This window comes from Miscanthus floridulus, chromosome 8 (assembly GCF_019320115.1).
Source record: "Miscanthus floridulus cultivar M001 chromosome 8, ASM1932011v1, whole genome shotgun sequence".
NCBI classification, from domain to species: domain Eukaryota; kingdom Viridiplantae; phylum Streptophyta; class Magnoliopsida; order Poales; family Poaceae; genus Miscanthus; species Miscanthus floridulus.
The window spans coordinates 18,110,069-18,129,521 of NC_089587.1; the positions used below are offsets into that span (position 1 = coordinate 18,110,069).

The window sequence follows — 19,453 nt, forward strand, 5'->3', positions numbered from 1 at the left end:
ATGCAATATATAAAGTATGTCCATTGTATGGCTAACAATAATATACAAATATATTCTATAAAAACTATATTAGCTTAATTAATCTATGACTAAATTATAATTATTAGAATGAATTCAATTTCAAAGATCCAAACGAGCCCTAAAAAAATCGAATTCCAGTAGTTGCATGTTTACATATGTTATATAAAATTGTTCACTTGGCTGGGTAACCGTTTTTTATTTCTGATAAAAGCAATGCCCCAGGACCATTATTCTTCATAGATTATTTGTGATGCACATGTATGATGTCCTCGCATCATGGTGCACCATGGTGATCTGACCTCGCAAGGAAAAAATATGAATGACACTACCTACCGACGACAAGGTCACAAGGGCCTGACCTGGGCCCAAAGGGTCACATCCGGGCCCGCAGCGTCACCTCTGGACCCACCTCACAGTGACACAGACGATCGGGCCCGAAACCTACATGTACCCTCCAGCCGTTTCCCTCAGCTCGGTGGAGGTTCTCAAGTCCGATGCGCTCCGCTCCCCTTTCCCTTTCCGAAGCTTCTCGGCCCCCCTCCCCGTCCCCCTCCCCTTCCCCCTCCCTCACATGGCCGACTTTGCGAAGGCCGAGGCGGCGCGGGCGAGGCCGGAGTCCTCGCAGGAGGAGGAGGAGGACTGGAAGGAGGCCGAAGGGGACGTCGCCGAAGTCGACCACGCCGCCACCATTGGCGCCGGCGAGGGGGGCGTGCCCACGGACAGGCCGATCCGGGTCTACGCCGACGGCATCTACGACCTCTTTCACTTCGGCCACGCCAAGTCGCTCGAGCAGGCCAAGAAGCTGTGAGAACACCGCCCCCACCCCCTGCTTCCTCCTCCTCCGCCTACTGGGCCTGCCGTCTCCGGTCGAATTGAACTGCCTCGATCTGCCCCTCGCGCTGGTATGGGGCCGGGCGCCGTTGCGTGCTAGCGTGCAATGGTCGCTGCGTTAGCAGCGCTTGCGGTAGCGTCTGGATCGCGCTTCATTAGGCAGTTCGGTGCGAGATTGGCGTTGAGTTGTCGTTACTTCCCCTTCTTCTCTTTGTGGCAATTTTGTGATGAATTGTCCCACGCGTTTAGCAGTTCCAGAATGGCTTTCTGTGAGTAAAATAGTAAATTACCACGAGCGATGCCCATTTGTGTAAATATTGCTGTAGTTGATTGAAATCCGATTTAGTGTTGTCTGCGGCTTAGTTGGCTGTTTGATGTGCAATATTGCTTTAGTAATCCTTTTTGGGCAATTAGATGAGTTGTTTGGTGAGAATTGCAGGTCCATTCTTAGTATCTTATACTCCTACCTGATGTGATATGACTGGATCGTTTCGTCTTAAAGCATCTATTTCCTCCTTAGTCCTTAGTGTAGTCCGATTCGGAATCATTCATGCACTTCCCTTTAGCCTGTTGTGTTGCTTCAGAGTTCAGAGTGCTTGGGTAATTGAACTTTTTTTCACTCAGAGGCTACTATGATTGTCTTGCTTGGGTAAAAATTGTCATGCATTGTTTTGTAGCTAGGATGCTTGAACATCTTCTAATTATTGAGATGGGCAGCAGAATGGAGTCCGCTTCCTGGTTTTTATTCTTTGAGATATCAGTAGCACTCATTCATGATGTAGTGAAATGAGTCTGTTCTATGGAAATTTGCCAGTCTGTCTGAATCGATTTGTGGTTTCTGATGAATTCCACTTTCCCTATTTGGCTATACCTACCATAGTGGGTCCATACGAATTTGAGTAAGAGTAACTATAAGTAGCATGCGTAATTAATGGGTGTGTCTCAGGCACAGTCGCCTGAAACATTGCATATCCATCAGGCGACGGTGAGAGCCGTTGGATCCTAATCCAACGTGCGGTAGTCGTCTTCAACATCCCGACCTGCCTGGTCTTCGCACTCGCCCGCCTGGTCCTCTTCTTCCTCGCCGTCGGCCGCGCTCTCGTCCTCGCCCCCGCCGCCGCCCACTGCCCCGCCGCGGCGCGTTAGGGCTTCGCCGGAGCTCCACCACCCCTACCTGGCTCGGCCGCCTCCACCGTCAGGGTCCCTAAACCGCCCGCCGGTCTCCCCACCGCCTGGCCGGCCTTCCTACCCCAACACCCTTTCCTTCTACGGCCGCCGGAGTTTGGGAAGAAGGGAGAGGCTCGCCGGAACCCTAACACGGGAGGAGGAGGTGGAAGAGGAGGAGGAGGAGGAGGGCGTACCTCGCCGGATCCACCATGGCCGCTGCCGGATCCGCCTGAAGCCGCCATCCATGGCACGGGTGGGGCGCGAGAAGGAGCTCTTCGGGGCTCGCCGGGAAGCAGCTCGCTGTGGCTCGCCGCCGAGGATCTCGCCAGGCGCCGGGGAGAGAGAGAGAGAGAGGGAGGGAGGGAGGGAGGGACGTAGAAGACACTTGCGGGCGGGCGCGTGTGGGCATGCGCGTGAGTTGGGGGCGTGCATGGGCGGGTGACTGATGCACAAGTGAAAAATCAGTCACTTGCAGTGGAGTAATTCTGGTAATTAATTCCGTTTTCTGCAAAAAGATTTAATCTGGCAAAGTTACTCTTGCAATTATGTTATCTTTATTAAATTCAATCTTTTCCTCAAATTTATCCATGTATCAGAACTTTAGGTACTTGTGGCGTGCAGGGAGAGGAACAAACAAATCCATTCGGGTTCCTGCAGTACCTTTCATAGGCAGCCATGTGGCCTACTGGCCTTTATCAGTTTCTTAAGTGTGAAGCGTTATTTAGATCTTTAAAGGTTACTTCGTAGTGACAGTATTACCTTAATCTAGTGTAACACGAAACAGCCCTTTTTTTGTTCTTATTTAGTGAAATGAGTGCATCTAACTTTGAACTGCCATTGGCCTTGTTAACATCTGTGCTGTGCATATAACTTTTAACTGCCATTTGCCTTGTTCACATCTGTGCTGTGCATATAACTTTGAACTGCCATTGGCCTTTGTTAACATCTGTGCTTAAGCACTATTAAAACATTCTCTCCTACTGAATAAGTACTTTCAAATCTGCAGGTTTCCAAACACATATCTTCTTGTTGGATGCTGCAATGATGAGTTGACACACAAATTCAAAGGAAGAACTGTAATGACTGAGGATGAGCGATATGAGTCACTTCGTCATTGCAAGTAACCGCTCTCTCATGCTTTGTTGTACTTATGTTTTATACTCTTATTAGTGCCATAATTGTACCTTATATATTATTCTGCATTCCAGGTGGGTTGATGAAGTCATTCCAGATGCTCCATGGGTGGTGACAGAAGAGTTCTTGGATAGGCATAACATTGATTTTGTTGCTCATGATTCTCTGCCGTAAGCACTCTTTCTAAAAAAGATTTGATGGCTTCATTACGCAGTAAATATTTCCAAGGAACTGCCTGAGATGATACATATGGCCATCATTATTGCAATGCATTTTTCACCATTTTAGAGTTCATATTATATTCAAAGGCTTTGGTCTACACGATGCTGGGTTTGAAATCTAAGTATATTTGGTTAATCTGTACCCTATTTTTCCTATTTGAACCAAAACAGGTATGCTGATGCTAGTGGAGCTGGTAAAGATGTTTATGAACATGTGAGTTGTTTAAGGTCCAGATTAAGAAATAAATTTATAATCTCGATACTAACAGTATCAATTATTAAATAATATTTTGATCTGTGGTTTTGTGACAATAACTAATGACAACGTTGCTTTATCAGGTAAAAAAACTTGGTAAGTTTAAGGAGACTCAGCGCACTGATGGGATATCAACATCGGATATTATAATGCGGATTGTGAAAGATTATAATGAGTATGTTATGCGGAATCTGGCCAGGGGCTACACTAGAAAGGATCTTGGTGTTAGTTATGTCAAGGCATGTGATACAAACCCAAAGCTATATCCAAATATCCAATAATTGCATTGTTTGATATTAGTCTGGTAGTATTGTTTTGTTGTGCTTGTCCAACTGACCCTTATATGTCTTAACAGGAAAAACGACTGCGAGTTAACATGGGACTTAAAAACCTGCGTGACAAAGTGAAACAGCACCAAGAAAAAGTAGGGGAGAAGGTATTTGCATCTATCATCATGTTTTTTACCCCCATCATACGATTTTAACAGGGAACGTACTCTTGTGCTGATTAGCTTTCTGAAATACTCCTGTCTGTTTACAGTGGAACACGGTTGCAAAACTCCAGGAAGAGTGGGTGGAAAATGCAGACCGCTGGGTGGCTGGTTTCTTAGAGAAGTTTGAGGAAGGGTGCCACTCAATGGTGAGTTACCCTCTGACCATCCTTAGCATAGAGCGTATGCTTTTGTTAGGATTCCACTGCTCATTCATCTATTGTTGTTTCCAAAACTTCCTCAGGGGACAGCCATCAAGGAGAGGATCCAGGAGAGGCTCATCAAGGCACAATCCAGCGACTTTAGCAGCCTCCTACAGTACGACAGCTACGATTCTGATGAAGCCAATGGAGACGACGAGGACAAAGTCTTTGAAGACGTCAAGGAATAGCACCTCTGTACATACACTCAAGGTTTCAGTAGTTGCAAATCGTCTCGTCAGTCCGTGTGCCGTGTCATGCGCCCCTCTCTGGTTGGTGGTCTTTATACGGTCAAAGGTAGGTCAGGTTGCCATGCTTTTAGCTTTTCTTTGATGTTTGTTCAGGCAACGCGTGGTTGTAAAAGCTGTGGAAAGGCTTGCATCAGGATACATATTTCGATTGTTACCATTGGGTTAGAACATATACGGCTATAAAGTTGAAGTCGAGGTGGTTAAATTGCTGAAATCTCGTCTTTTTTCCTTCCCCTGACATGTATGAATGCATTCATCGTCTCACAAGGTCACCATCCAGGTCGCCGAGAACAGAATTCAGAGTCGTTTCCAACACGAGGAATATTTTGGAATTTTGTTTGTGTTGGACAAACAAAAGCGCCTTGGATTCCTTGGTACCTTCCATGGTCATGGGACACGGATGCCTTGGACTCTCAGTCCGGAAAGGGAAATGCCGGGCTGCTTGCATCTTCGATTTCCGGCGCCCCTTGTTTGGGTTCTTGCAAAGTCAGTTGTTTCGGGTAATTAAGGTGTAATTGTTCTGTTGGCCTGTTGCCTTACTCCATCCTAATTGCTCTGTTGCCTTCATTTTCTTTTTCTTGTCGAACAAGGGTTGATGGATACTTAGGACTTAACTTGCTTTTTCTCTTGAGCAAGGAATGATTTTAGCCTTCTAATTAAATATCCTTGCTTGGACTGCTTGAACAAGTTTGCTCTTCCTTCCCCAGACAGATCACTTGCTCGAAATCAATACAGAGAAGAGGATACGTGGTTGCTTCAGTTTAGTTCATAGAGGTAGCAGTAGCTTCTTTCTTGTTCCCGTTTTGCCCTGTGGCTCAGGACAGCTTGAGCCAAGAGCTACAAACGTATATATACCCACATATGATTTTGCTCTACTTTCCCCACTAGATAAATGTTGCTCCTGGTACGGCATTCCTTCCGTTTATTTATCATGTGGCAATGGCATTATGATTTCTTGACGATGAGTCGATGGTGAACAAGCAGATTCCAGCTGCAGGCCGCTGAAGCAAAGATCGGTGGTAGCAGAGAGGAAGAGGAGTCGATCGCCAAGCATGTCGTCGCTCCTGTCGAGGCTGCGGCTGGTGACCGTTGACGTGACGGGCACCCTGATCGCGTACAGGGGCCAGCTCGGCGACTACTACTGCATGGCGGCCAAGTCCGCCGGGATGCCGTGCCCAGACTACGGGCGCGTGCACGAGGGCTTCAAGCTCGCCTACGCCGACATGAGCAGGAGGCACCCCTGCTTCGGCCACGCCGCCGCCATGCCCACCGCCGACTGGTGGAAGACGTGCGTCAGGGACTCCTTCGTCAGGGTAAGCACCTTGTAACATCTGATCTCACCACCGATCTTCATGCAATTCTTTGACATGTCAGACGATATATAGAAATATATGATCTTGCTGCAAATTAATTGCTTGTGAAAGCATCACGGTATCTCTAAAACGTAGATCAGGAGATAAACTGCTCTTACTTAGATGGAGAAACTTATTCCTGTACTTCGCCCTAGCGTAGTTGGGTCCATGGCGCCGCAGCGATGTACTTCGCCCTAGCGTAGTTAGGTCCATGGCGCCGCAGCGACGTGACGCCGGTGTCATGGCAGCTCGGCGCGGTGGAGTCCAACGTAGTGGTGATGTAGAGACAGTGGTGAGGTCGGTGGAGGCTTCCCGTCGCTGGCAGCACCGTCTCTTGATCGGTTAGCATTTCACTGTGGGTGGATTACAACGGCTCAGGTCAACCTCGTAGATAGAGCCCCGGCCCCCACCTCCCTTTATAATGTTGTGTGACGGAGGCCCACCAACCATGGAGTGGTTGGACGGCTCCGATCAGGACGCTGATCCAAGGACCCAATTGGTGGAGATCAAACTAACATTCTACCCCTTGATCTCACCTTATTCCTTAAACTTAACTTACTTTATCTTGTTCCCATTCCATCACAGATCAGTGCATAGAGCGTACCTCATCGTCACGGTCTGTTGCCATTAGATTAAACAGCTATAACGTACCTCTCTGTTTTGAAACAGATACTCAACTAGGCCCTTAGTATCCAGAAATCATAGGCTTTTCCATAAACCCATATTGACTATGTATTCTCTAGACGCACTGGGTGGTTAGCCTTTGGTAAGCAGATCCGCAAGTACTCACTCGGTACTTATGTGCTCAATGCTTTCAACATAATTCTAGATTTTCTCCTTTACAACATATACCTTAGTGTCAATGTGTTTGGCACCACACTTGACTTGTTGTCTTAGAAGTTAACCTACTTCAAATGGTTAGTGCTGTTGTCTACCATTATTAAATTTAGATACAAATTTCCCTAACCTCCTTTTGCCTGTTCCTTGAGCCTCATGACAAGCTATACTATGGTATACATCACTGATAACACCACAACTGTTTCTTTGGAGCTTTTCCACAATAATACTCCAACTGCGAGTGTTAGCAACTGCTGTTGATTTCACTACACATCTCGCCAAGACTTAACTTTTGCACCCTCAATTATTTGAGAGTTCTTATTCTTTCTTACTCAGCATGAGGCCTATAATACTTTGCAAAATTGTAAGACATTCTCAACTCAATTCCAGTGATCTATATCTGAACTGGACTTCTACTAAAATATCTCGGATACTTAAACTATGTCAGGGTAAGTTCTTACTTGTACTTATACACTTAGCAAGCTTCCAACAACTGAAGCATATGGGACCATATTCTTTTGATCGATCTCATATCGGTTTCTGAAACATTTAAAGTTCACAAATCTATTACCCTCGACTATAGGAGCAGACGTAGGTTTCCTCGCATGCATACTTTATTTCTTTAGAATCTTTTCTAAGTATGTCTTTGCGATAGTCCTAGAACCAATGAGGCTTCACCAAGATCATTCATATTGAAACTTAAGGACAAAACTTCTTCTCCAATGATAGATTAACATCACTATTAGTGAGTAGAATGTCATCTATTCATAGGATGTGGAAAATGAATTTTTCATTCTTGAACTTCGTATAAACGCTATTGTCCTTCTTATTTTCTTTAAAACCTAAATTTTCTTATTATTGTTTCATCAACTTCAAATACTACTGTCTGGAGACTTACTTTTGACCCATAAATTGATTTCTACAGGCAACATCCCATATGTTCTTTTCTTCCACGACAAAACCTTTTGGGTTGTGCCATATAATCGTTTTCATATAAATTCCCGTTGAGGAATGCCGTCTTTACATCCATCTGATGTAACTCTAAATCGTAATGTGCCATTAACACTATTATGATTCTAAAAGAATCCTTACATAAGACTGTAGAGAAAACTCTCATTGTAATCTATTCATTCTCTCTGCTTGAAGCATATTGCCACAAGTCGTGCTTTATATCTTTCTACATTTCGTTTAGAGTCACATTTTGTCTTGTAGGCCCATTAACAGCCTACTGTTTTGGCTTCATTAGGAATTACTTCTAAGTCCCAAACATCATTGGTATTCATCGAATTCATTTTAGCTTTCATAGCTTCTTGCCATTTAAACGAGTAAACGCTTCTCATGGCTTCTTCAAATGAGGTGGGATCATCCTCCATAAACTTCATAGTCATCAGAAAACAGGTTTACTAATTCCTTAAAACCTTCTAGGGCCTTAGCTACTGGCACTTTCATATGGGGCTGTTGTTGCTCTTCATTGCCAAGCGACAATTGATTCTACAGGCTCCTATATAACAACATCCTTATTTACATTATTCATCTTATTCGAAGAGCTAACAACAGGTGTTGTATTGGTCATACAACATTAACAGGTATTGAAAAACTTGTTACCTTGAGTCACTGGAGTGGGCACACAGTCCCTCTTCTCTTCAAGTCTTAGGTCTCTACACATCTCTACATACCATGCTCTCCCAGATCTTTCCATCTTTTTCTAAAGATAGTGTTTCTTCAAATATCTTATTTTGGGTTTAATCTGTTAAAATCTCATATGGCGCTTTAAGCACCACCTTAACATCTTTGAGACTAACTACGTTATTTTTCTGTCAAAACTTTTAAAAAAGTCCACGAATTTAGCTATTTCTCTGCTTAGGGGTATCAACGTTGTGACAGTTGTACTCCTCCAACGGTCGCATTCATCTTAATTAATCTTTATCTTACTCTTAATGAAGAGTATCTTTCTTAATTGATCATTATATTTTCCCCCCCTTGAAACATGGCATGGACTTTACTGCCATAATTTTGATAACTATTCAGAAAGCCTATAAACGATGAGATACTTATAACTTACTTCATTCATATGATTGTGTCATGTAAACAAAGTTATTTCTTAATCCGTTTAGGAGTACATTTTCCTTAATTCACTTTAGGAACTCAACGAGGTCTTTCATTAGCGATATTTTTGTAAGTCACACTTGCATCTTTTCTTATCTTTTGGTTAGTATTGACCATGACTATGCATTTCTATTGTGCCAAGGTCAATACTAGGACAACATAAGAGCTACCCTAACTTCTCTCGCTATGCGGGATGCAAAACATGTGAATCATCACAAAATTTCTCCCGCCATGCTAGATGGACTAGCATAATTACTATGCCAAAACTTCTCCCTATGCGGGATACATCTATACGAAAACTTAGTCACGACGACTAAATCATTCACTTAAACTTTATTTTCCAATTAAATCTTCCCGTTTGTTCTAATTTAATCAGAAAATTAGTAAGCTAGCAAAAACTGTCCTGGCTTGACTCAAGCCTTTTCATTCACATACCCCAGCATTGCAGCCCCTTGGTATGCAGCCGAGTGATCTCGTCGGTTAAAAAATAAAACATACAATATGCTTCTGCATCAATTCTACATCACCGTTGGGCAAAAAAATAGAATTAATGCATAAAACTCATAAATTAACTTGAAAGACATACAACTACTCTTTAAAATTAAATTCTCCTGTTTGTTCGAATTTAATTAGAAGATAGTCTATTTCATTGCAGTGGAAACATGTTAATAAAATTCATTCTATTAGTCTAGGAATATTTCTTGGTCCTTATCTACTCTCTAAAAAGTTGACCATGTTGGTGTGAAATTTATCAGAGATTTAAAATTCAAAACTTGAACTCATTATAATATTGTCATCATCAACGTTGGTCAGAAAATGACAATACCATAATATGACTTAAACAAAAAATGGACTACTCCTCTAATTAATTTTTTCCGTTGGTTCCAATTTAATTAGAGGATCAACATAATCATAATTTATTAAATACAACTGCTCTTCAAATTAAATTCTCCTATTAGTTTGAATTTAATTAGAAGATAATTAACTTTAAACTTTGCATCATAAACTTAAACATAATTTATGAATTTTACCCATAGGAAAATTCACTTTTCTACTATTTTCTTTGAGTCATTTTTCATTTTCCAGAAATAAACATTTAATGGAAAAGAAAAAAAAAGAAAAAACCAGATTCAATCTTGATTGGTTCTCGGCCTAAGACGCCAAAAGTCGCCCGGCCTAGCTTCCTTGCACGCGCGTTGCCCGCACCCAGGCCACAACCTGGGCCTGGGCCGGCAATGCTGCGCAGCCGTGCGCTCCCGCCTGGGCCGGTTGTTGGCTCGATCGTTCTGCATCGTCCGATCTAGATCGACGGTCATGCGGCCTTCTCGGTGGATCAAAATGGCAACGCAGCGGTCAGCACCCGAAACCCTAACCCATTCTTGTCCCCTGCCTCTCTCTCTTCGCCCTTTCTCTCTCTAAGTCCCACGAGCGACAGAGCGCAGCCGAGAGCTCAAAGTGGACGCGACGCGGGGATGCACCCCTTGCTGGTGCATGCGTGCAGCCGGAGCCGCGCACAGCACCGTCGAGCGGCACCACGGTGGTGCCCTTAGGCCTGAGCCCGAGGCGAAGATCGTGCATCGGACCGGCGAGATCTCGGTGAACAACCCACGCGGTGGCGGTGGTGACAACGGCGAGGTCTAGGTAGGTCCCTCTCTTCACGCCATCCTCTTACCGATTAGGGTTAGGGTTTTAGGGTTCGGGTTTGGTCGGACATACCGTTCATCTTCCCCGCCTTTCGAGCCCTCACGTCGATGAGCGGCGGCTTGACTACCCACACGACGTCGGAACTTTCTTTCCGTGCAGCGACGGTGCGATGGCGGTGGAGAAGCCCTGGTAGGTCCTCCCCTTTTCGTCCTTGGTTTTCTAGGGTTAGGGTTCAGTCTGGGTCGATCTGAATTGGGCTCCCTTTCTTTTGTTGTTCTTCCCCTTCTAGGGTTAGAGTTAGGAACCCTCTATTTCGATCCGAATTGGATCTCTCTCATCTGTTCTAAACTGCTACTACCCCGATCTAGATCTACTCACTAGAAAAACCTGGCTCTGGTACCATTGAAAGCATCACAGTACCTCTAAAACGTAGATCAGGGGATAAACTGCTCTTACTTCGATGGAGAAACTTATTTCTGTACTTCGCCCTAGCGTAGTTGGGTCCATAGCACTGCAGCGACGTGGACGCCGGTGTCGTGGCAGCTCGGCGTGGTGGAGTCTAGCGTAGTAGTGATGCAGAAGCGACAGTGAGGTCGGTGGCAGCTTCTCGTCGCTGGCAGCACCGTCTCTTAATCGGTTAGCGTTTCACCGTGGGTGGGTTATGGTGGCTCAGGTCAACCTCGTAGATACAGCCCCAACCCCCACCTTCCTTTACAGTGCTGTGCGACGAGGGTCCACCAACTATGGAGTGGTTGGATGCCTTCAATCAAGTGCTGATCCAAGGGGCTGGTGGAGATCAAACTAACAGCTTGCTCTTTGGTGTGCGGGGTGTTAGTATTGATCTCCCACCAGTTAGGCCCAACGGCCTAACTGGGCCTTGTCCTCGCGCCCTGATCGGGGGCGCCCAACCCTACATGGTTGGTGGGCCCCCGTCGCACAGCGCTATAAAGGAAAGTGGGGGCCGGGGCTCGCGACACGAGGTTCACCGCGCCGCCAGTCACCCCACCGACATCCTAAACCCTAGACCTGATCGAAAGTAGGGGCGCTGCCAGCGACGGGAAGTGCCACCGACGCCAGCAACGCCACCCGACGTTCACATCGCCGCCGAGGACGCCACAGCGCCGACTCACTCTCCACCGACCGTCGCTGCCGGCGCGCAGATGGCGTCCGTCAATGAAACCCCGGCCGGAGCTTTAACAACTACGGCGTTTGACGGTTTGCCACTTATCACCTATCTCTCAATCTCTCTCTGTGAAATCCGAATGATCTATTACTGTGTAAGAATCCTGATCCGATGAACATACCTAAGAAAACCTAATCTGACAATGGCATCAGAGCCAAGGTTCGACAAGAAATCAAACCAATATGATGCGGATCGGGAAAGAAAACAGAAAAAACCGAACTCTAAGACCTAACCCTAGAAAGAATCCCATCACTAATCGGTTCAATCCGAGAAGAAAGAAAAGGAACCCTACCATCTAGATCTCGAATCACACAAAAGGTAAACACGGATCGGGGAAATCGGGTTCAACCGAACCCTAACCCTAGATCCCCTTTTCGGGTGAACGAGTGAGAAGAAAAGAAAGAAGAAAGAAATCAAATCCGAAAGGGGAAGGGGAAAAGAACAAGAGGCGGCACACTGAAACCCTAACCCTAATCCCATTTAGATGAACAAGCCAAAAGAACACAGTAAAAAACCCCATTCCCAAACCCTAACCCTAATCCCCGTGCGTCGGAATGGGGAAGAAAGGGGACGGGGAAGAACGAGAAAAGAAAGAACACGCCGTTTGTCGGGGATAAACTACCACCGGCGCGGAAGAAGAAGAAGAAGCGCACCGGCTTTTTCGCCGGCGCTGGAGAAGAAACCGAGCCGATGCGCCCGGGCTCGGCCAAGAAAGCGTCGCGGCTAGGCCGCTCAACGGCGGCGTGCTCACCCGTTGGGGAGCACGCGCGCCGGCGAGGGGGCCAGCGACGGCGCCAAAGCCCGCTCCGGTTTTCCTCGCTCGCGGCTGCTCGGCGGTGACCGTCTCCGCTGCGGCTGAGAAGAGGCAAGCAGCGAGGAGAGAGAGAGGGGAAGAGCCGAATGCCTAGGGTTTCTAGGGCGTCGGCCGCGGCGACGTTTTGATCAGCGCGAAACAGCCGCTCGGCCATCGGATCGACACGAACGGCCGCGATACGCTGGGCCAACTCGCCGGCCCAGGCGGGAGGAGGCGCGCGCGGCGCTTTGCCGGCCCAGGCCCAGGTTGCGGCCTGGGTGTGGCCTGTGCGCGCGAGGCAAGCCGGGCCGAGCCGGTTCAGCGCGTCTTGGGCCGCGCTGGGCTGAAAAATGAAAGAAGAACAAGAAATTTTTTTCTTATTATTTTCCAGAAACAATTTTGAATGCATATTTTGATGAATTTGAATGTTTTGATACAATTTTCTGTGCAAATTTTATCCAATGATATTTTGCCCAGAAAACAATAAATCTTTTAGTGCTTCTGGAAAATAATAACATGAAAAGATTATTAATGTTTCCGCTGTGCATGATAATTATTGTTCTCTTTGATTAAATTTGAACCAACGGGATAATTTAATTTTTTAAGAGAAATGAATTTCTGATAATTTTGATGCAATTATGATATTGTTATTTTCTGACCAACGTTGTTAATAACAAATATTATAATTTTTGATCCATGAGAAATTGTGCATTAATTTTACTTCTGTCCAACGGTGATGTAAAATATTTTGCATGGATGAATTATAAGTTTTAATTTGACCAACGTTGAGTTAAAAGCATGAATTTTATGTATAAATGTTTCTTACTTACTCTGGTGTGATTTCAGGAGGCAAATACATTGTGAACATTGCCAACATCCCGACACTCAACGGAACCAATCACCGTGTGTGGCGGGAGAAATATGAATTGGAACTTGCGTTGGGAGAGGTCGATTTTGCCATCACCTCACCGTGTCCTACTGAGCCAGAGGACCCGGTGAGAGGTGACAATGAATCTGACGCTGATTTCGCTTCTCGGAAGCGTGATCATGCTGAAATAAGAATGAAATATGACCTTGAACATAGGCAATGGACTCTCTCCAACCACAAATGCCTGTTGGTAGCCAAAGCCACCATAGAAGAACAGATAAGGGGCTCAATCCCTGAATGTGCTACTGCTAAAGAATATCTTGAGAAAATCAAGAGTCAGTTTACTGGATCTACCAAGGCCACAGCAAGTTCACTGATTAAGAAGCTTGTGAATGAGAAATTCACTGGTGGTAGCATAAGAGAGCACATTTTGAAGATGAACACTACGGCATCTAAGCTAAAAGAAATGAATTTGAAGGAGGAGGATTTCCTAATTCATTTGATTTTTGCTTCTTTGCCGAAAGAATATGACACCTTCATTGTGAACTATAATATGCAGCCTGAAAGATGGGGCATAGAAAGACTCATCTCAATGTGTGCTCAAGAAGAGGAGAGGATAAAGTCCTCACAAGGTGAATCTGCTCATTTTGTGAAGGACAACAAAAGAGAGAACTTTAATGGCAAGAATTCTAAACCACAAGGGAAACCTAAGTGGGATAAGTCCTCTTCCTCCAGTTCACAGGGAAAGAAACCCCAGGATTCTGAGAATCAGCAGTATGGTGGAGCTGAAAAAGATCAGTGCAAGCACTGCTTCAAGAAAGGACACTACAAGAGGGATTGTCCAGACTTCCTAAAATCTCTGCTAAAGAAAGGTGATGAATTTATTACATTTGTAGATAAATCTCTGTATTTATGTTATGATAAATCCACTTGGTGGGTTGATTCAGGAGCAACTACTCATGTTGCAAATTCTTTATAGGGGTTAAGTGGGACGAGAACCTTGCAAAGAGGAGAAAGAACGATTAAAGTTGCAAATGGACTGCAAGCCAATGTTGAAGCCATTAAAGATTTTTCTTTAGAATTGAATAATGGTTTTGTACTTAGACTTAAAGAAGTACTTTATGTTCCCTCTTTGCGTAGAAATTTAATAAGTGTTTCGAAACTTGATGATGATGGAATTGATTGCCATTTTGGTGATGGCAAGTGTAAGATACTGGTTAATAATAAATGTGTTGGTCTTGCCTTCCGACAAGACAAGCTTTATTTATTATCTCTTGCTGAGAATGCGAACAATGTATGTGATGAGGATGTGAATGATTCCCCATCTACGGATGTAACTAAGAAGCGGAAGAGAATTGATACTGTCTCTTCGAAATTATGACATTGTCGCTTGGGCCATATTTCGAGGGGGAGAATGGAATGATTGGTTAAGGAATCAATTCTCCTGCACTTAGAATTTTTAGATTTAGAACAATGTATTGATTGCATTAAAGGAAAGTATGTCAAGAAAATTAAGAAAGATGCCAAACGAAGCACAGGAATTTTAGAAATAATCCACACAGATATATGTGGTCCTTTTCCTGTGAAAAGTGTGGATGGTTATGACTCATTTATAACATTCACAGACGACTACTCTCGTTATGGCAATATTTATCCAATTAAAGAAAGATTGGAAGCATTGGATAAATTCAAAATATTTAAAGCTGAAGTTGAAAATCAGCACAATAAGAAAATAAAGATAGTACGATCAGACCGAGGTGGAGAGTACTATGGGCGACATACCCCATATGGCCAAATTCCTGGACCATTTGCAAGGTTCCTACAGGAAAATGGCATAGTTGCTCAGTACTCCACACCGGGGGAGCCTCAGTAGAATGGAGTGGCTGAAAGACGTAACCGTACCTTAATGGATATGGTAAGAAGCATGATGAGTTACTCCACATTACCGATTAGTTTATGGATGGAGGCACTAAAAACCGCCATTCACATACTTAATCGAGTACCAAGTAAATCGGTGCCTAAAACACCGTATGAATTATGGACAGAAAGGGAACCCTCACTTAACCATTTGCTTGTGTGGGGCTGTCCAGCTGAGGCAAAAGTGTTTAACCCGAACATAGGAAAGTTAGACTCTAAGACAGTCAGCTGCCATTTTATTGGCTATCTAGAAAGATCAAAAGGATATCGCTTCTATTGTCCTGACAGACATACGAAGATTGTAGAAACAAGACATACTGTGTTCTTGGAGGATAACATGATCAGAGGGAGCGTGGTAGCACGAGAAATCAGCCTACAGGAGAAGTGGGTACATGTATCCACTCCGATGGTTGAAGAACCATTCTTCACGCTACCTGCTGCTGTTGCACCGACAGTGCAGGACACTGTAGTGCCAACACCTATTGCAAGTTCTCCCGTGGCGACAATGAATGAACATGAGGAACCTGTCCTTGAGGAACCTATCCTTGAGGAAACTATAGAACCAAATGTTGCACATGAGGAAGAACTACAACAGCCCAATGTGGAATAAGTGCCGAAGGCACCTAGAAGGTCTCAAAGAATAAGAAGATCAGCTATTACTGATGACTATAAAGTTTATGAAACTGAAGAATGTCAGATGGGGGACGATCCCACCTCATTTGAAGAAGCCATGAGAAGCGACCACTCATCAAAGTGGCTTAAGGCCATGGAAGATGAATTGAAATCAATGAGTACCAATAAAGTTTGGGACTTAGAAAATATTCCTAAAGGAGCCAAAACAGTAGGCTGTAAATGGGTCTACAAAATGAAATATGACTCCCAAGGGAATATAGAAAGATTTAAAGCGCGACTCGTGGCGAAAGGCTTCACGCAAAGAAAAGAGATTGATTACAATGAGACGTTTTCTCCAGTCTCATGTAAAGATTCCTTCAGAATTATAATGGCACTTGTAGCCCACTATGACTTGGAGTTATATCAAATGGATGTAAAGACGGCTTTCCTAAATAGGGATTTGGAAGAAAATGTTTATATGGCACAACCGAAAGGTTTTGTCGTAAAAGAAAAGGAAAATATGGGATGCCGCCTAAAGAAATTAATTTATGGATTAAAGCAAGCCTCAAGACAGTGGTATTTGAAGTTTGATAGAACGATAAAAGTTTTTGGGTTTGAAGAAAATGTTGAGGACAATTGCGTTTATGCAAAGTTCAGGAATGGAAAGTACATATTCCTAATTTTGTATGTGGATGATATCTTGCTTGCTAGCAGTGATATCAATCTACTAATGGAAACGAAGAAATTTTTGTCCTCGAATTTTGATATGAAAGATCTCGGTGAGGCCTCGTTCGTTTTAGGAATAGAGATTCACCGAGACAGGAGAAAAGGGGTTCTAGGATTATCGCAAAAGGCATACATAGAAAAGGTCCTGAAGAAATTTAGTATGCATGCGTGCAGTCCTTCACCTACTCCTATAGTCAAGGGCGATAGATTTGAGGAACATCAGTGTCCCAAGAACCAATATGAAATTGACCGAATGAAAGCGGTACCGTATGCTTCGGCTGTTGGAAGTTTACAATATGCTCAAGTGTGTACACGCCCTGACTTAGCTTTTGTTACCGGGTTACTTGGCAGATATCAAAAGAATCCAGGAATTGAACATTGGAAATTAGTGAAGAAAGTCCTGCGTTATTTGCAGGGTACGAAAGGCCTCATGCTTACGTATAGAAGATCTGATTCCCTGCAGATAGAGGGGTATTCAGATTCTGATTATGCGGGAGACGAAAGAAAATCCGCGTCAGGATATGTATTTACTCTCGCAGGAGGGGCTATATCGTGGAAAAGCTCCAAACAAACCGTAACTACATCCTCGACAATGTATGCCGAGTTTGTAGCATGCTATGAGGCAACGGGGCAGGTGAACTGGCTGAAAAAATTCATACCCGGATTGAAAGTGATTGATGATATAAATGAACCACTACGATTGTATTGTGATAACAATCCAGCGGTACAGTACGCTCACAACAATAGGTCAAGTGGTGCTGCCAAACACATTGACATAAAGTACTATGTTGTGAAAGATAAAGTTCGGGATCATATAATAAATCTTGAGCATATAAGTATAGAGAAAATGCTCGCGGATCCGCTCACAAAGGGCTTACCACCCAACGTGTTCAGAGAACACGTAGCCGGCATGGGTTTAAGGGAAAGCCTATGATTCCCGAACATACGAAGGGCCCAAGGAAAATTTACATTTTAAAATGGAGAATTGTATTGTGGCTGTTAGTCTAACGGCACTAATTGCTGTGACGATGGGACAGTTCTATGCACTAATCTGTGATGAAATAGGATGGAAGCAAGAAAAATATGAATTGAAAGTTTTGAGTATGAAATTAAAGAACGAAGAATAGATGAGAGATCAAGGGGGAGAATGTTAGTATTGATCTCCCACCAGTTAGGCCCAACGGCCTAACTGGGCCTTGTCCTCGCGCCCTGATCGGGGACGCCCAACCCTACATGGTTGGTGGGCCCCCGTCGCACAGCGCTATAAAGGAAGGTGGGGGCCGGGGCTCGCGACACGAGGTTCACCGCGCCGCCAGTCACCCCACCGACATCCTAAACCCTAGACCCGATCGAAAGTAGGGGCGCTGCCAGCGACGGGAAGTGCCACCGACGCCGACAACGCCACCCGACGTTCACATCGCCGCCGAGGACGCCACAGCGCCGACTCACTCTCCACCGACCGTCGCTGCCGGCGCGCAGATAGCGTCCGTCAACAAAACCCCGGCCGGAGCTTCAACAACTACGGCGTTTGACGGTTTACCACTTATCACCTATCTCTCAATCTCTCTCTGTGAAATCCGAATGATCTATTACTGTGCTAAGAATCCTGATCCGATGAACGTTCCTAAGAAAACCTAATCTGACACGGGGGTGTCGTGGCATAGCAGGCCGGCTACGGTTAGGACGACGAGACGTTCGAGAGGATATTCCGGCGGATCTACTCCACGTTCGGGTCCGCCGCGCCGTACGCGGTGTTCCCGGACGCGCAGCGCTTCCTCAGGTGGCTGCGGAAGGAGGGCCTTGTCGTCGGTATCGTCAGCAACGCCGAGCACCGGTACAGGGACGTCGTCCTGCCGGCACTGGGGCTCAACCAGGTCAGCCTCCCTCCAGCACTGCCGCCATTGATCCATCCATCCTTGCACGGTCGCGCCGACGACGAGCACTGACAATGACCGCGTCTTTGCAATCCAAATGAACCCATGGGGTCGGAGCGGGACTTCGGGGTGTTCTCGGGCGTCGTCGGCGTGGAGAAGCCCGACCCGAGGATCTACGAGGCTGCGCTGCAGCAGGCGGCCGCCGGGGCCGGGAGCGGAAGCGTGGCGCCCGGGGAGGCGCTCCACATCGGCGACAGCCTGCGCAAGGACTACGCCCCCTCGCGGAGCCTCGGAATGCACGCGCTGCTGCTGGACCGGTTCCTGACCGCCGATGCGGAGTGCTGGCGGAGGTCCGGCGCGCTCGTGCTCCCGGACCTGGTCGCCGCTCAGGAGTGGCTCCCCGGGGGTCACAGTCACAGGGAGGAAGCCGCGGATCAGCCTGTCACGGCCCGGTGACACGACATGACCGAGTCCTGAACTCCTGACAGGGAAGAGACAAATGGAGCATCTGGACGTCCGACCTCACTTCCCTAAGTGCCTGACATGGATCGATCGCCATTCCCGCGGATCGAACGCACAACGTCGCCGACTCGCCGTGTAATCGAGATGAGCACTTCATTCAGAGATTCAGAATTTCAGGCTCTAGAATGGGCAAGAGCAAACAATGCAACATTGGGCTACGAACTTGCCAACTTGTGCCTGCTACCCTTGCCTCAATTGTGGAACTGAGGGACCTTATCAACAAAATATAAAATGGAACGAGGGATTTAACGTGTGTGTGAATATATTGAGGAAACATGACATTCTCCGTCGATTTCGGACGGAGTTTCTGTGACAAATTTCGTAAATTATCGTATATATCCCAGATGGACCAAAAAAAATTTCGCTAGAAACTTTGTGCTTTGCTAAAATCTCGATCTACCAAAATTTTCCAGTTCCAATTCGTTGATCTTTCTTCAGTTCTATTCAG

At 45.5% G+C, this 19,453-nt stretch overlaps 3 protein-coding genes across 5 annotated transcripts; all 3 read left to right on the forward strand.

The window, feature by feature from the left end:
• The first annotated feature begins 504 nt into the window (after positions 1–504).
• LOC136475875 (choline-phosphate cytidylyltransferase 1-like) lies at positions 505–4,765 on the forward strand. Its single transcript, XM_066473520.1, has 8 exons — positions 505–825; positions 3,026–3,139; positions 3,228–3,323; positions 3,546–3,588; positions 3,714–3,869; positions 3,986–4,066; positions 4,171–4,269; positions 4,365–4,765. The coding sequence occupies exons 1-8, from the start codon at positions 593–595 to the stop codon at positions 4,509–4,511; spliced, it is 969 nt and encodes a 322-aa protein (XP_066329617.1). The 5' UTR covers positions 505–592; the 3' UTR covers positions 4,512–4,765.
• A 45-nt stretch (positions 4,766–4,810) lies between these two features.
• On the forward strand, positions 4,811–18,462 carry LOC136475873 (uncharacterized). 3 transcript variants are annotated; one of them, XM_066473518.1, is made up of 5 exons: positions 4,811–5,071; positions 5,279–5,345; positions 5,556–5,884; positions 13,333–14,226; positions 14,334–14,583. In XM_066473518.1, exons 1-4 carry the CDS (start codon positions 4,811–4,813, stop codon positions 13,348–13,350), a joined length of 675 nt encoding a protein of 224 aa, XP_066329615.1. In that variant the 3' UTR covers positions 13,351–14,226; positions 14,334–14,583. The 3 variants fall into 3 exon arrangements, with proteins under 3 accessions (XP_066329615.1, XP_066329616.1, XP_066329614.1); XM_066473519.1 differs by lacking the exons at positions 13,333–14,226; positions 14,334–14,583 and adding an exon at positions 18,277–18,462; XM_066473517.1 differs by lacking the exons at positions 4,811–5,071; positions 5,279–5,345; positions 5,556–5,884 and having other exon boundaries at positions 13,196–14,226.
• A 97-nt stretch (positions 18,463–18,559) lies between these two features.
• On the forward strand, positions 18,560–19,413 carry LOC136475876 (uncharacterized). Its single transcript, XM_066473521.1, has one exon. The coding sequence runs from the start codon at positions 18,589–18,591 to the stop codon at positions 18,937–18,939; it is 351 nt and encodes a 116-aa protein (XP_066329618.1). The 5' UTR covers positions 18,560–18,588; the 3' UTR covers positions 18,940–19,413.
• Positions 19,414–19,453: the final 40 nt, after the last annotated feature.

What these genes read in the sequence shown, in the direction of transcription:
- LOC136475873 (XM_066473517.1), top strand. Translation starts at nt 13,302, where the DNA reads ATGTTTCTTACTTACTCTGGTGTGATTTCAGGAGGCAAATACATTGTG. An exon ending in AAAATCTCTGCTAAAGAAAG is followed by an intron (nt 14,227 to 14,333) that starts GTGATGAATTTA and finishes AATTCTTTATAG; the next exon opens with GGGTTAAGTGGGACGAGAAC.
- LOC136475875 (XM_066473520.1), top strand. Translation starts at nt 593, where the DNA reads ATGGCCGACTTTGCGAAGGCCGAGGCGGCGCGGGCGAGGCCGGAGTCC. An exon ending in GAGTCACTTCGTCATTGCAA is followed by an intron (nt 3,140 to 3,227) that starts GTAACCGCTCTC and finishes TCTGCATTCCAG; the next exon opens with GTGGGTTGATGAAGTCATTC. An exon ending in GTTGCTCATGATTCTCTGCC is followed by an intron (nt 3,324 to 3,545) that starts GTAAGCACTCTT and finishes GAACCAAAACAG; the next exon opens with GTATGCTGATGCTAGTGGAG.
- LOC136475876 (XM_066473521.1), top strand. Translation starts at nt 18,589, where the DNA reads ATGGGGTCGGAGCGGGACTTCGGGGTGTTCTCGGGCGTCGTCGGCGTG.